General features: G+C 32.2%; 1 protein-coding gene across 3 annotated transcripts in view; it reads left to right on the forward strand.

Moving 5' to 3' along the window:
* Positions 1 to 432: 432 nt before the first annotated feature.
* Positions 433 to 16,462, forward strand: part of LOC148623737 (uncharacterized) — an 83,737-nt gene continuing 67,707 nt past the window's right edge. Inside the window, exons 1-2 of one of the 3 annotated variants that reach the window (XM_088565800.1) lie at positions 433 to 682; positions 9,588 to 9,679. In XM_088565800.1, the coding sequence (XP_088421926.1) occupies positions 605 to 682; positions 9,588 to 9,679 (170 nt within the window). In that variant the 5' untranslated portion in view covers positions 433 to 604. The remainder of the gene's footprint in view (positions 683 to 9,587; positions 9,680 to 16,462) is intronic. The other 2 variants (XM_088565803.1, XM_088565802.1) reach the window with 2 other exon arrangements.

Here is a 16,462-nt window from a genome sequence, read left to right on the forward strand (position 1 = left end):
AAGCTCTATTTCGGAGACAACGCGTTTCTCAGCTGTATAAAAAGTTAGGTGCTAACCACCATTTCATCTTGCGAGTGCAAGAAGTCGCTAACAAAATGTACCCACCAAACAAGACACTTTACAGATGGTGGTCAAATTTTCGGTTTCCACAAAGTTCGGGTGGTTAGTTAGATGTTTTTTTTAAGTTGTTCTCCATGAAATTTGCGAAAAAATAAAATCAAATCAAATCCCTAGCTACCGAGCCATTTCTTCTGATTTTCTAGAACGCGGGAAATTATTTCCCTTCCATTCAACGTTATATTTGTTAGGTTAATTTCCATTGGTTCATAGAAAAATGACAGGTGTGTTAAAAGATTTGAAGATCTATTTACCTTTCTTTGAAAATTGACCAAGAATAAATGTTATGTTTTACTATTAAGTGTTCCTCGAAATCGATAGATACCCTTCACTGGAATCACTACGATTATCAGTTAATTATAGTTTGTAAGTTTTACTATGGACAAACTTTAAACCAATCACAGCCTCTCTTACAGTATTCTGTATGAATGATCTTGGCAATGATTTGAAAGCAGACTGAAAAAAAATGAACCACTGTCATGTATAAATGGAGAGGAAAAGCCAGAGGGTAGTTCGGTCTCCCTCCCTTAAAAGGAGGAGCCGTGTTATCCCAATCAATCAAAGGGTAAGTTATCTCTTATTGATATTCAGCACTCGCACTTTCAATACACTACGTTACAACTAATATAACGTCAGTGTTTACCTTTTCCTATTGAATACTTCAAAATTTACTAAACAGTTATCCAGAAGTGTAGATTTTCTGTGCATGACCGATTATGGTAAACTGTCTGCATTCAACACGACACTTTTTATGATTTGACCGTGCGTGTTTGAGGCAAAGAGTTTTTCTGTCATTTTTCAATAATCCTGAATGAGTTTTTCAATACAATCAAAGAGACTCATATAGATGTGAAAAGAATATGCACCCCACATCAGTAAGCAGCTGCCCACTAGATCTACGTTTTTGGCAGCCAAACAAGATGACTAATACTAATCCTACAATATAAGAGGTTGGAATTCATTCCTCCATACCCAAGGGGTTGTTGTCTCTTTGACTATTCTCATTAAGGAATAACTGTTATATATATATATATGTATTTTTATATATCTGAGGAAATAACCTCAATCCCGGTGGTGCATAGCAGGTTATTTTCAACAAGCATGGAGCACTGAAAAAAATATAGAAGTAAATCCTTATAATTTAATTTATTAGTCCTCTTTCATTTTTCCAACTTTGGCTTCATTTTTAAAAGATTTTAAGCGAAGGGAAGTAACTTTCTACAAATTTGCCATCTGACAGACTGGTATACTGTCAAAATGGAACAATGGACAACAGTAAACTTCAAATTCAAATATTCAATTTCATAGAGCCATGGTAAGTCTACTTGGATACTTTTAAATAACTTATTTAAGACCATTCAGGTACTTACCAAAGTGAAAATAGTTTATGTTTCCGAGAAAAAATGTTGACTGTTTCCCATTTCCCCAATGACACCACCACCTAGGTTGTTTGGTGTTGGTGGGTTATGTCGCTTTGAAAAACTTGCCAAAATGGCTTGCATTCCGTAAATATGAAAAATGACTATTAACTATCAAAATTGAACAAGTAAATCAGCAAAAAAGGTTGATGATGTCACATGTAACTTGAAAACAAGTTATCTAAGATTTCTTGAAACTTAAAGCTGCATTAGCTGCCAAATTTATTCAGTTTTGATTCTACTGAATTTTGTTGATTCAATGAAATAAGTTTGTAGTAATGCAGTTGAAGCAATAAATGTCGATAATACCTACAGAATATTGTGAAAACAGTGTTTTTTTAAATCAAAGAAGATCGATAGCTCTGATCTAATTATTTTTCGCCATTACTTCTGAGGATTGCCGACAGGACTTTCATGTGGGTTAAACATACTTTAACCTTGGTAAAAAAAATGACAATAACGGATACACAGGTAAGAACGTGTCTTCTTTTCATTTCATTTCATCTATTTCATGATTAGTTTTCAAATAAATAATGACCATATTTAAGCCACATTATAGCGCAATACATGTATATGTGCGTAAATTTCAAAAGGATCCTTGGATTATATTCGAAGTTTTTTCCTTTACGTCTCAAGTCCATCTGTCTTCCTTGCCTTTGAATAACCACTTTCGCTTTACAATCAGATTTGTTATTAAAGAAGCGACCCTTACAGCACATGCGCGGATAAAGGTCACCAGAAGTCACATGCATACAAATTTATCTAGGTCTATTTTGTCTTGTAAGACAATTTATATATAGACACTTATGTCAGTTTATGTATTTCTATTTATGTATTAAATGCATTTTATTTGTGGATATCAAATGAAATTATACAGGAAAAGTACAATTTAGTAGAAATAATTCAAAATTAAGATATATTTCAACAGAAACAAAAATTGACGAAAATGACAGCTAATACAGCTTTAATATAGGTGTTTCTTACGATAGTCAAACAGTCTGTATACTCTCTCTGAAAATTGGATAAAACTTAAAAAGTTACAGGACTTTTTAACTTAAATAGGAGTGTTTTTTTTTTCACATTTCATGCTGTAACTCAAAACTATTTTTATGATTATTGCATAAAACTTTACACAGTTCTTAGGCCAACACTTTTTTATGATCTGTTTTACAGGACCGCTGACCCCTATTTAGTAAAAATTAAATAAAAATAAAAGTATGTGAAATTCATTTAATGTTTGTAAATTCTGCCGACTCCTGGAATTTTTGCAAGAAAATCCCCTGCTGAAAATAAAAGAAAATAGATCACAAGTTTTCATTGGACGAGTAAAAAAGAAGCAACCAGTCAGCAAGTGCTTTATTTTAGTAAGCTATCAGAAGCTCTTTGCATTTATCTTTAGTTAATAAAAACACTGAAGGTCAATGGCCATCCACAACAACAATGTGGTCGAGGGTTGGCCTACGATTATTTCAGACTCCTTTTTATTGGAGAATACAGGAGGGTGAATCTTTCTATATCTGTCAATGAAATTACTGATGAGATTGTCGGTGAGATGGCTGTGATGGCTGTAACAAAGGTGTCCTGCCATGGTCCTACGAACATTTTTATTATGCAAACAGCTTCACAAGGATTTATATATTTAACTCCATGAGCTGCACGATACTGTAATAAATGCTAAAAAAACAAGCAACATTCTCGCACACTGCCCATCATACCAGCGGGCAATATTACACTAAAAGTTATGTCTAAATCTCTACATATCTTGTAATATAGTAAAAATGTAATGCACAAAATTTGCATTTTACAAAGCAAGACTCATCCAACATTCCACCTCTGAGTTTGATACTGATGTAAGCAACTACTGGTATTTAAATACCAACTGCAAATTCAAAATAATTATCTTATCCCAAAAATGCTCCTCTCTAACCACCAAGAAATAAGATTATCCTCTATGGATAAATTAAAGGAATTGCATTTATATACTGTCCTGGGTAAACATCTTGCCTATAATTACCATTTTGTCTGGCTTGGGACAGCTGATGATTACTGGTCATTATAATAAATGTACATGTCATAATTGTAACCAACATAGACCTCTATAAACTATAAATTTACATAAACCAAAGATGGACAACACTGCACATCTCTGCTGCAGCTTTTTATCAAGATCATTTCCTCTATCAATAAAACCATTATCAAAACATGTTATATCAAGAGTATGCTGACATCCAGTTATAACTATGACACAATACAAATGTGATTCTCCAACTAATAACCCTAACTGGATCAAATGTGGCATGGGTTCTGATGTATTTACCTAGATAAAAATATATTGAAGGGTCAAAATGTTCACAAATGACTTGAAATACACACTCACAACACTTTGGAAATTTAGCCAAACTTGGAAAGGGGTACATATGTATCGACACAATAAAAATATTTTATACACCTTCTTATTGAAAGCAATTAATCCTGAAAATGGTTGAGTCAAAATTTGTGTGTATTCTCTGTTTTATTGTGCAAACGGTATCAATCAGTCTTTTAATAGTTGTAGAAGTGAAATGTATATTAAAATTGGGTATCAAAAGCTTTTACTTTTCGCACATTTAGAATATAGCAAAAAAAAAAAAAAAAAAAGAAAAATAATTAGCTTAATTTTATTTTTTTCATTGACTCGCCAAGATTTTGACTTTAATTTTTATTTGCTCCCCTCGACCCAATTTTTAGAAAAAATCTCCGTAAAACATTATTTAAGAATTGGCTATGATAAAAATTTTGTCTATTGAAAAATAACATAAATTTTCCATGTGCATATTGTTTATTGCGTGAAGTGCAATAAAAAAATATGCACATGAAAAATTTATGTTATTTTTCAATAGACAAAATTTTTTTCATAACCAATTCTTATAAATTAATTTTAAAACATATTTTTATCTTTAAACATGAGAAAAGTAGCTCTGAATTTAACTGAATAGGGGCATGTCAATATTTTTTTATCCATTGAGATATAACTAAGTTATTTTAACCAATCAGATTACAGTATTTATCTCAAATTAATTTATAAAAAAAATATTGGCCTTATTTATATAAATCTGAAAATCTCTATACTTTTTGATGATGATTCTTTATTTTATTTTTGAGCTATTGAATTTTTAAAAAATGGAGTTTCATTTTTTCACATTTTGTACTGTATGAGGGGAATTCAGGAGGTGCATTAATCCTTAAAAATATGTATGGGTGGTTGGGTTACAAAAACTGCCTTCCAACCCTCCATACATTTATGGATGATGGAGAAGACCAAGATGGGGAATTTATTTCAGAGAAACATATACCATGAACACTGAAACATGTTGAAACAATTTTCATTTTTTTTATTTTATCAACTTCCTGTTTTAAGGAACTTAAAAATTTTCAATTTATGTACATTGTATTGACATGCAAAATTTTCACTGCAAAAAGGTTTGCTCCCTTAATCAGAATTGCTTCAATTTGGTATCATGTAAAACATGGTCTCATATATAAACTTCCTATTGACTTGGAATAAGGAATGAGTCAGGATTTACTTAGCAAGACATCCTGCACAACCCTGTGTTATTTCCAAAACATTTTTTTTTCACAAGACAATGGGCATATAATGCGCTCGTGGTGCAACTGTTTATTAGCACTTTTATCATTCAGTTAACACAAGTAGAATGATTCATCTGTGCAAGTTGTCAAAACTATTAAACCAGGTGAGGGATACAGACTTTCCTGTGCCACTTTTATTTGGTCTGATTTTGAAAATAAAATTTTGTGCAATATAGTGTCCAAACCATTTGTTGTGTCCATGAAAAATATAAGTTTGAATCTTTTTAAAGGAAAGGAAAAAATGCATAAAGTACAATTGTATACAATACATGGATATTGGTGGAAAATATAATTTACTTGAGGAGCTTTTGAAACAGATCATGAGGGTTCCTGTTTCAGAGTGATTACAAATAAGTATACATGTATTGATATTTTCGACTTGTTCATGTGTTGTTTTCATCCTGTAAACACTTTTTGTAAATTAAGCAGGCGAAATTTGCCCTATATAGATGTAGTTGATTTTTCAGCAATCTTTTTGAGTGCAGCGGTGGACACTTTCACTTGAAAACTTGTTGCCTGTTTCCTGTTTTTGACATTGCTCCTAACTGAAAAGGTAACCAGGAGATGTTATTATGCAGTGGCAGAATAAAGCTTTGTGTTATTTGAGGCCTTTTATTTGTATTGGAGAAAGCTCAGAATGAATATTATTATCAGCAGTCAAGTTAAGGCAGTAGTTTAATGTCCCAAGACTATTGGTGTCACAGAAAAAAAAACTGATTTTGCATTTGATTTTCAAATTGACTTTTAAAACATAATGTTGCATATAATTGCCTCAGTTCCAGAGAAGGGTTCAGTAAGTAGTAAATTAAAAAAAAAGAACAAGTAACAGCACATGGTTTTTCTCCACTGTTACAAAATGTACATGGTATGTTATTATTTTAATTTATTAAGATACAGCCTAAGGCCAGACATCATGTTGTAATATTGTAGGTCATGTACAATGTACACATTATATGAATAAACAAATGATAACTTTGGTCTGATCTACATGGCTAAACATCTTAAAAAAGTACTGCCTGTTCCAGTAAGTTTTTGTTTTGCCTAAATTTTTTTCTGATGTTTTATGCACCTTAAAGTGGACTGATTAGTGTTTTCCTTGTACTTGACTTGCTATCACCTTGGCATTTTGTACCTACATGTATGTACAGAATTGATCACATTTTTCATTTGTTTCTACATGATTTGGTATGTGTATGTGGCTATGACATGGTAATTAGTATGTTATCTTACGTATATTCAGATCTGTCTATCTTCCATTTCCTTTTTGACAAGATTGAATCCTATTTAATGTGTAATATTTCATTAGGATAAAAATCTTTTTAGATCCTTCATAATTCATTGACATGATAAGGCTTTCATTGTTCCCTCTGTTATGTTTTCTGCACCTTAATGCTTTGCTTGCTACATATGTAAAACTTGCTGTGATTTGAAGAAGCTTCAGCACTACATACAATTTTCATGCTACATCCTAAGCATATACAGTTTTTGGAGATGTTAAAAGTCACCTGATCTGTCTGTCCAACCTTAGGGTTGTTGTTATAGATTTATAATCAGACTGAATAATTTTACATGTTCATTTTTATGCTTGTATTCATACTAGGTCTCATTATCATATTAATATTCCTGTAGACTTCTATAGTGAAGTGCATATTTTCAGGATTTAAAAAAAAAATATGTAAATTGATTCAACAAAACTTTCACTTATGTAGCATTTCTAAGGACATGTGAAAAAATAATTTCCCACAAAAAATAGGGTGAGTCCACGAAGATCGGACAGAAAAGTAGTCTTGAACTATTCATGCAAATAGCCATTTTCTCTACTATCGCTTTCATTCAAACTCATCAAACCAACTGGTTCAGTGGAACATTTTTATCAAAAGTTTGTCATATTGTAGTGTTATGTGTGCTCTATTTTATAAGTCATTGTTCATATCTTTTGACAAAACATTAAAGAGGCAAAAAGAAAATGCATTATATTTTTATACCCTCCATGTTTTGATGAACACCTGCTCAGGGATATGCATTGCGATACTGGTACCATAATTGCTAGCATGGATGTCACACTTTAGTATCATGAATTAATGCTAACATTTATATTTCGTAAGGATATATGAGGTTTTACTACTGGTCCTTACTTTATGGAAGTACACAGGCAAAATTATTTCACATGATTTTCACCTGAGTTGAGCAGATAAATTGAGAGTTCACGTGAAATTCGGGTGAATGGAGCCTTTATGTGAAATTCACATAAAATGTTCACACAAAATTCGTGTTTAGTAAATTTCACATGAAAATCATGTTAATTTCATGTGAATTTCACATGAATATCACGTGAAGCTTGATTAGCATGAATTTCACGTGAAAAATATTTGCCTGTGTACTATAAACCCTAAAAACTATTTCAGACATTTGGTTTAGATCTGTAGGAGCCTTATCTGAGTGCATTTTTGGGGGGATTGGATTGATGATTTGACAAGTTTTTTTTCCAAAACTGCATCTGCAACTTGCAAGCACTAGTTATGCTAAAGTCTTTGTAGAGGAATGACATCTTATGGTTTCTTTCTATTGATGTGATCTCCCTTTGGATTTTTATAAATTTCTGATGTTATGTAATTAGTATGTTTCTTCATCCTTTGTTCAGTTGCACTTGGGTGCCCCAAACTCCTTATAGGCCACTAAATTTATTTTTATGGAACTTCAGGGAATTATTCATTATTGTGCACAAGTCCTACCATTTACCAATTGTTTTCTGCTTTTTTTTGTCTGAATGAATTTTGGGTTTCAACTAGCATAGCATGGAGTTCACCATTGGCTGGTACATAAAAAGAGTTCTCATTTTGTATCTGCAATGTCTCATATCATAATAAAACTTCCAGAGAGTACATGTATATTGATAATTAAGAATTGACATTCTGCTACTTTGATTTTCGATATGACAGAATTTGGGGTTTCATATTGTGCAACATAGGTGGAGTCTGGGAATAGAAATAAAATTACTGAATTTATTTCTCAGTATTAATTCTTGAAATATTTTAAACAGGGTGCATTTAATAAATCATTGCTATCTATATAATAACGCATAACATCAAAGGACTTATACCAACTTTCTTGGTATTGAAAAGTGCTCACAAGTTAATGCTACATGTATTGTTAGAACATTTAAATAGTCACAAATCAATTATATTTGACTGATTGGGAAAAATCGGCATAATAGGTGTTATTATAGCATGAAATTTAAAACAGTACAAACTGTCCTTTGACAAAGTAAGTATAATTGATTATTTAAATAGAGAAATAACATTATGAATACATTTTCACAAAAAAAAACCACTAAGTTATATTTGGGTCAGGAACTAACTTAAAACATTCGCTTATGAATGCAGAGTATGACTACTGCATTACTAAATGTAACAAACTATATAAGGTTTACTGTTTTTGTGTTTTATTTTTTTAATTAAATAGTTACATTTTCACCTGAAAGTACCTTACCAGCCATCTTGTGCATTTGAACAATGCATTGTTCATAATTCACAGAACGTATCACTATATGACGTTAACATTTTATGAACTTTTTTATATCTGGCAAATTGATGATAATTCTACATGCCCAAATTGAAATCTAGGTAGTCCTTTAGTAAATGAACTTTGAAAAAAGTAAAATTGTTTATCCTCTTGGCATGTATAATTTAACTTTTACTTGTCTGAATGGTAGTTTCACTTCCATTACACAGGGGGAACACATCTCTTGTCCTTTACTCCTCCTTTACTGCTGATTGAAATTTAATGAACTTTCACAGAATCTTTATTACATGTTCCCATTGTGCACCTTCTATTTTGGATTTTGATCTGAATCAATTTGGGGGTGTCACATAGCAAAACCTGGACTTTTGATCGTTAATATGGGGACATGTGAGAGGGACCTATCTCTTACCCGTTACTCCTCCTATAACACTAAATAATAACTGTTGGAGGACTCCAAATTAATGGGTTTACAAGTTACAACCTTACAAGTGCAACTCCTCCTAAACTGCTCAAGGGATTTTTATGTAGTTTTATAGGAAAGTTTGGTATAAAATGTAGATGTGCATGAAGGAATATAATTACTTTAAGAGGACTCCAAAGGGACATAATCCATATTAGTGGCTTTACATATTTAAACATCGTAAGGACAAATGCTCCTAAACAGCTCAAGGAATTTTTATGTTTTTCTATAAGAAGGTTACTGTTAGGTGTAATATCTAGATGTGCATGAAGGAATGTAATAACTGTGGGATGACTCTAAAGGGAGATAAATCCAAATCAAAGGTTTTACATTTAGTCCATATATAGTGGGGGTATTCTTTGTGGGCTTGCTCATGATATTTTTAGATAGTTGCTAAAAAAATTTTCTTGCAGAATGCATAATTTTTTATTTTATATTTTTAGGTGCAACTAGAACGAGTGATTGGTCTCACAGGGAATTCAAATGCCACCTTAGATTGTGATATAAATACTGGGACTATAGTATATCCAGCCGGGTAAGATGCCAAAGGCTTTATTTTATATGTATACAAATGTATGTGGAAGTACTTTTATGTTAGACACAGTTTAAATATACATGATGTACATGTAAGGTGTTCCTAAAGACCTCCTATGGATTACTAATTACAGGTTTATTAAGGTTGTTTTCTTCCACATGATTCTGTTATTTAAAATCATGAATTTACACCTACCATAATGGTTCTTTTTTTATTGTATGTTTAGCTTTGTTTAGGCAATTTCTGCTTTTTAGGTTGGCTCTTTAAAACTGTATCTGATTCATATTTTTTTCAAAATTCAAGTCTAGTTTTCACTTCTTGTTCAGTTTACTTTATCTATTATATATTTCTATCATTTATATTCTGCAAATTTAGGATTTGGTTTTGTATTTTGTATAATGTATAACAGATCACCTCTATAAAGCACATGCTACATTGTGAATGACTCAAAAGGTGTCCCAATACATGTATATAGAGGTTGTTCTCAGTAATGCTAAAATATAATTTTATTTTTTGTATTAAGAATATCTACATGTATAAGAGAAAGTTTTTTTTTTTTTTAATTCTTTCTTTTACAAATAAGTGTGTTTACTTAGACAGGTGATGCTATGGCTATTTAAGTAGATTTCTTTGCAAATTACTATAATCATTCTTATCAAGTGTTTATTATGTGTGATAATGATGTCCCTATAAAGACACCTAAGTTGTGGGTCCTATTGTACTTCTTTCTAATTGTCATTTGCTTAGAGCACCTTAGTAAGGATGTATAATGGCCAAGATGTATTAGCAAATTCTTTATCATGCTGATTTCTTAATTCAGTAGGAAGAAATGACAAAATCAAGATACAAAAATGTATCCAGCTTTCATTCCATCACAAAAAATATAGTTAGGCTTTGCCATATCAGTACCTTTTCTTCTGTTCTGGCATCAAGCTTCCCCCTGCATAGCATTTTTTTTTCGCTTAATCAAATGATATGATCACATGATTTCCAATTTTCATGGTGATTCATTCAGACTCTTTAGAGGTTGGACTTGTTTTGAATTTGTTACCTCACAGGAAAACACTTTTAAACCTGTTGCTCGTAAAATGTTGATAAGAACTGTTCAACAAGAAAAAATATAAATATAATTTTGACAGCCTAAGAAAGAACTTTGGTATAGAAAGTATACTACATAAATGTTGTAAGAAATAAACTTTATGAAACCACTGCATTCTTTCAACATGCTTTAAATGCTTACATCACTTTTGGTCATTTAAACCTTTGATTGAAAAGGGGGGAGGTAAAGTTTTTAAGAAATGTGAAATATGCCACCAAAATGTTTTTGGAACAGACTTTAATGATTGTCCCATATTATAATAAAATATGACTTAATAAGTTAGAAATCTGTATATTAACCTTACAGAAGATGTAAACACTTAATGGTACTCATGGCATTACTGTAGTTGGTCAAAATAATAAAGTTATTAAAGAGTAATCAAGGGAACCAAAATACAGGGGGAAATCAGAATAATGTAATCCAGGGACAAAGACCAGAAGAAATGTTGATTGACTAAAATTTGAAAATATTGACGGCTTGAGACTGGCATTTCATGATAAAGAATTCCAGTATAAAATTATCTTCGAATTCAGAAAAGAATATTTTCTTGAAATTTGCCTCCTCTTATATCTATTACATAATCTTAATTGTTATTTTGACAAAAAGATTGAACTGGAAGGAAAATGAGTCAGTTATTTTCTTTTTTTTTTTAAAGTTACTAGTTCTAATTAAATTTGAAATAAGTTAAACCAGTCTAGTTAAAATGCTTTGAGCTATTATGAAACATGTGCACAATATGAAAGTCTTAATTATTGAAGTGTTTTTGTTCTGTTGTTGATAATTATGTGAACAAAAGAAAATAATGCTTTTAGCTATTTGTGTGCTAAAACTAAATGTTTGGAGGAGTTCAACAAGTTTTTGTTTAAACCAGCTACATTGTACTTTAACAGGAGAAGTCGAAAAAAGCAAAACTTGGTTTCTTGGGACTAAATTTTGCATTTTAATCCTTCTTGTAGTGCATCGTGATGATGTAAGCATGCTAAGATGGATTTAATGCACATTTTTGAGAAATAAAATTTTTCATCAATGACCCTTGTCATGCTGCACCCAGACCTGTTCAGGATTGGTCCTTGTTTCGCTTTATTGCTTTTGGCAGTGTTAATCTTAGTTTAGGAAAGTGCAATTTGTATTCATCTGCAAGCAGAGTGACTGTGCTTTAGCATAAGGCTATCAGATATAGATTGTGTTAAAAAATAATGACTTGAAAGAAAGCTACAAGAAGAGGTCATGAGTTTCCGCTGCTGAAAAAAATGAGATTTTTAGGGAGTTGGGTTCATTTCTTGGACCCTCGCCAGAGTAGAATTAATCAGTAGTTCTCTATTTTGCCTGGAATCTAAATAAGAATGATTTCTCTCACCACCATTTCTGTGTCAAACCCTTGATTTTGCCTGGAATCTAAATAAGAATGATTTCGGTCACCACCATTTCTTTTTCAACCCCTTGTATTGACTACTTCCGGTTTTAGGCCAAACAGAGGCCAAAAATTGGCAAAAACCTCAATTTTCCACACAAGTGATCCTTCAGGGGACTCCTGACCCATTTGTGACTGTAACACACTTTATTTGGCTTTAGTGGCCTTCACAGTGTACAGGCTGCAAGATGAATTTGTTTTGGTTCCTGTTTTGCTCCCGTTGAACCCCACATCATGGGCACATGTAGCAAAAAATGGCCAGAGATGAACAAAAATGACCATTTTCAAGTGACAGACCCATTTTTCCGCTTTAGCTCACCCACCCTCCCACCACCTCCTCACCCTGTCCACCCCACCCTGAGATCACTCATCTTTAATTTATATATAACAAGCAGCATCAGTACTATTGTAAAACTAATTTGCATACAGTTTGCATAAATTTGCAGATTATCGAAATCTAGACTTTCTTTCAGAAATGCTTAGCACAACAAGGGTTAATGTGTATTATATGCTGCAGTGAGTTGTAACAAGTACAACACTTTTATGTATTTTTCCTAAGACCAAATATTTAAAAAAGAATTCTTATAGGAAAGTCCTTCAGCATTGATGAATATGTAAGTTTTATAAAGGTATATGTGTGTACCAAATTTTTAAGTCTTGGTACAGTTGAGTCCTCATAGTTCTGTGTCTTTGTAAGACAAAATCCTCTGTATATTGGGTGTAAACTAAGAAGTGAAAAGTAGTCCTGTTTATATAATGCATAGGATATAAACTGAGCAGTAAAAAGGTAGAAATTCAACGTGATCTCTCATGCGAGTGTATTTTGTCTATTGCTGTAGGCCACCTCACATGATGTTGTGTGATCTATATCTACTATTTCAATCCTATACATTGTCAATGATCCACATGATATTCTCTTAATATTTATTAGCATTTAAATGACAAGATTTAACTTAAAAAGTTCTATTCATGGAGTGCATATATAGACATAAATATCTAGTACTGGTAATTAATTGTCAACTTGACATGCGGTTCAGTTCACTAACAGGGCTGTAGGAAATAAAATAGTATATTCATACTCCATGCAAAGAAAATGTTTCTATCTTTGTTTTAAATTATTAAAACAATATAAAATAACAAGAATATGGTGTGGAAAAATAAAATATTATATGTCAGCATATTATCAAGGAAAGGTTATCCATGATGTATGATTTGTCAGTATGTCTTTGATAACGGAGAAGTATGATTTGTCAGTATGTCTTTGATAACGGAGAAGTATGATTTGTCAGTATGACTATTAGTATAGGGTGAATTATTACTTGTCAGTATGTTAGTGCTCAAGGATTGGATGGAGTGGTTTGGTACATGATTTGTCAGTGTGTTAGTCCTCAAGGATTGGATGGAGTGGTTTGGTACATGATTTGTCAGTGTGTTAGTCCTCAAGGATTGGATGGAGTGGTTTGGTACATGATTTGTCAGTGTGTTAGTCCTCAAGGATTGGATGGAGTGGTTTGGTACATGATTTGTCAATATGTTAGTCCTCAAGGATTGGATGGAGTGGTTTGGTTTATGATTTATCAGTGTGTTAGTCCTCAAGGATAGGATGAAGTGGTTTGGTATATGATTTGTCAGTATGCTAGTCCTCAAGAAAGGATATATGGTTTGTCAGTATGCAAGTCCACAAGGACTGGTATGTGATTTGTCAGTATGTTAGTCCTCAAAGTGTGGATGGAGTGGTTTGGTTTATGATTTGTTAGTATGTTAGTGCTCAAGGATAGGATGAAGTGGTTTGGTATATGATTTGTCAGTATGTTAGTCCTCAAGGAAGGATTTATGGTTTGTCAGTATGCTAGTCCACAGGGACTGATATATGATTTGTCAGTATATTAGTCCTCAAGGATTGGTATATGGTTTGCCAGTTTTATGATTAAGAATTTGATGAGATCAAGTATGATTTGTCAATGGTCTTGTAGAGGATAATACAGTGAGGATAAGTATGATTTGTCTGTATTGGTGAGGAGTGAATTGTTTGTTGTCAGTATTTCAGTACTTAATAGGGATAGGAAGGAGAAATTATTTGAAAGTTCAAATCTATATTGTACATGTAAGTATGGGAGAGAATATAGTTTGTCAGTATATATATTGTATGTCAGTATGTACATGTAAAAAGATTGCCTTGGTAGGGATGTTGACAAAAAAGGTAGTGTGTCAGTAGTCTGGATTCAAACAGATTTGCAGTAGGAAGTTAAGTGCAATAACTCTTGGTGATTCTTATTGTTAAATTCCTTCATTGTCCCCAGCTTTCATGAAAGTCAGACAGGAAGTGCTTCAGTTGTCTGCTTTCTGTCAGTAGGTATTCCAAATAAGCTATCATGCTTTTTCATTGCATGAAATACATACCTGCTAATGATTTTGGAAAAAAAGACAACTACTGGTTATAGAGTTAATGTGTCAAAATAACAACTGAGTTAATGTGTATGGTTTTATTTCAGTTCTTTCTAATCATAACTCTGAAAGATGAAAAAAATGAGAAAAAATATTCAGCTGTGAGTATCTCATGATAAGATTTCAGAAGAATGTAGTCAGGAGAAATAATGGGCATCTTATACAAAAACCTGAAGACTAATTATATACTGGAATGAAGATTTCACAAGGCTTCCCTAGCCTTGGGCTTGCAGGTGTGTGAAACCCTGGTCAGTAGAAGATTTATGGTTTATTATGGAGGGGAGAGGTGGTCAGTAAAGTTGCCATGCAATGTTTGACTTATTAAAGGAACAAAAACATTGAATGCAGGCAATGTTTGTTTTACAATGTGGAGATGCTCTGATTTTCATATTTATAGGACTGTAAAATGTCTAGATGGAAATGTGACGTGCTTATAGATAATTGTCAGGTAACATATCAAGGTTAAGATAGATCCAGCTGACAAAGAATTGTTTAGATAATTGTTGCACCTGGCGAACATCTTACTCTCACTAATCACTTAACCAGTTCTTTGAGAAAATGTTCTGTGGTGGAAAATTCATAATAAAGAAATAATATAGTTTTGGTTGTATGTAAATTCTCAAGTGTTTTAATAGAATAAATTATATATACATATACAATGTAAATAACAAGAATAGGTTTAGTGAATATGTCAAAGAGACAACAACCCCTAATATGATAGAGCAGTTACAGATTTTATGGAAAGCGATCATCCTTGTTAATGATTTATATGATAAACCTATTGTTTAAAGTTGACAATCTTAAATTTAACATGGGTAAAGTCACTATCCAGCTGTTTATAAAGTTGGTCAAGTTACCAGAATTTTTTGTAACTGTAGTGTACAGTCAATAATGTTCTGCAGTAACATGCTAAAGTGATCTTGTTGTGAGGAAGTTCAAGTGTTTACAGAAAATGTAACATTAGTGTAGGGTTGCATTCTTTGAATTTGGTTTTATAAAGGGATAGGATCATTATGGCTTATGTAACAGTAATGTCCCAACAATATTTGAATATACATTAGGAAATGATAATCCATAATTTTATTTAAAATGTAAATGGATTATATTAGTGGAAGAACTTATGCTTATTCAATGAAACCAGTCTACTAGTACAGCACCTTGGAGTAACAAAAAAGTAGAAATTTTGGTACAGGATAGATAAAAAGTCTAGATGTTCTGCAGTTATTCTCCCACTACATCGTTTATTTCTTCCTGCTCAACAAACAAGATTGGTGGGCAGTATTAATTATGCTCTAGTTCCCTGTCATGTAACTGATTTATTTAATTCACACTTCACTGTGTGAGAACCAGTATATACAACAGAAATTTCAGAATGGTAATTTTGTGTGCTTTTAGGTGTGGTTTGATGTAATGTTCCATCAATCGTGTATTAATTATATTGCTTGCTTTCCCCATATAAGGTAGAAATCGTATCTTATTGATGAAGCCTTAGTCCAATCAAAGAATAATATGCATGAAAAACTTCAAATCAAATTAAGGTCACTTCCTCTTGTTTCAGTTTCTAGCGTGCCTTTGCTGTCAAAGACCATATACCGAGTGTCTAACATGAATATAAAAAATGATGATTGTAAATTTTAACAAGTTGATGGTGGAAACCAAAGATATATACATTTTAAAACTATTTACATTTGATAACTATTTGGTGTAGGTTATAGATAGTAGAAAATAGGGATAGGGGCTCGTACTGCTAATTTTGCGAAGATTTATTTTCACAATGTTAATAAAATAATTGTTTGAACATATAAAGATAGTGTCTAAGTATGCCTTT

This window comes from Perna viridis, chromosome 2 (assembly GCF_037379345.1).
Source record: "Perna viridis isolate PV_CMFRI_1.1 ecotype Kerala chromosome 2, ASM3737934v1, whole genome shotgun sequence".
Lineage (NCBI taxonomy): Eukaryota > Metazoa > Mollusca > Bivalvia > Mytilida > Mytilidae > Perna > Perna viridis.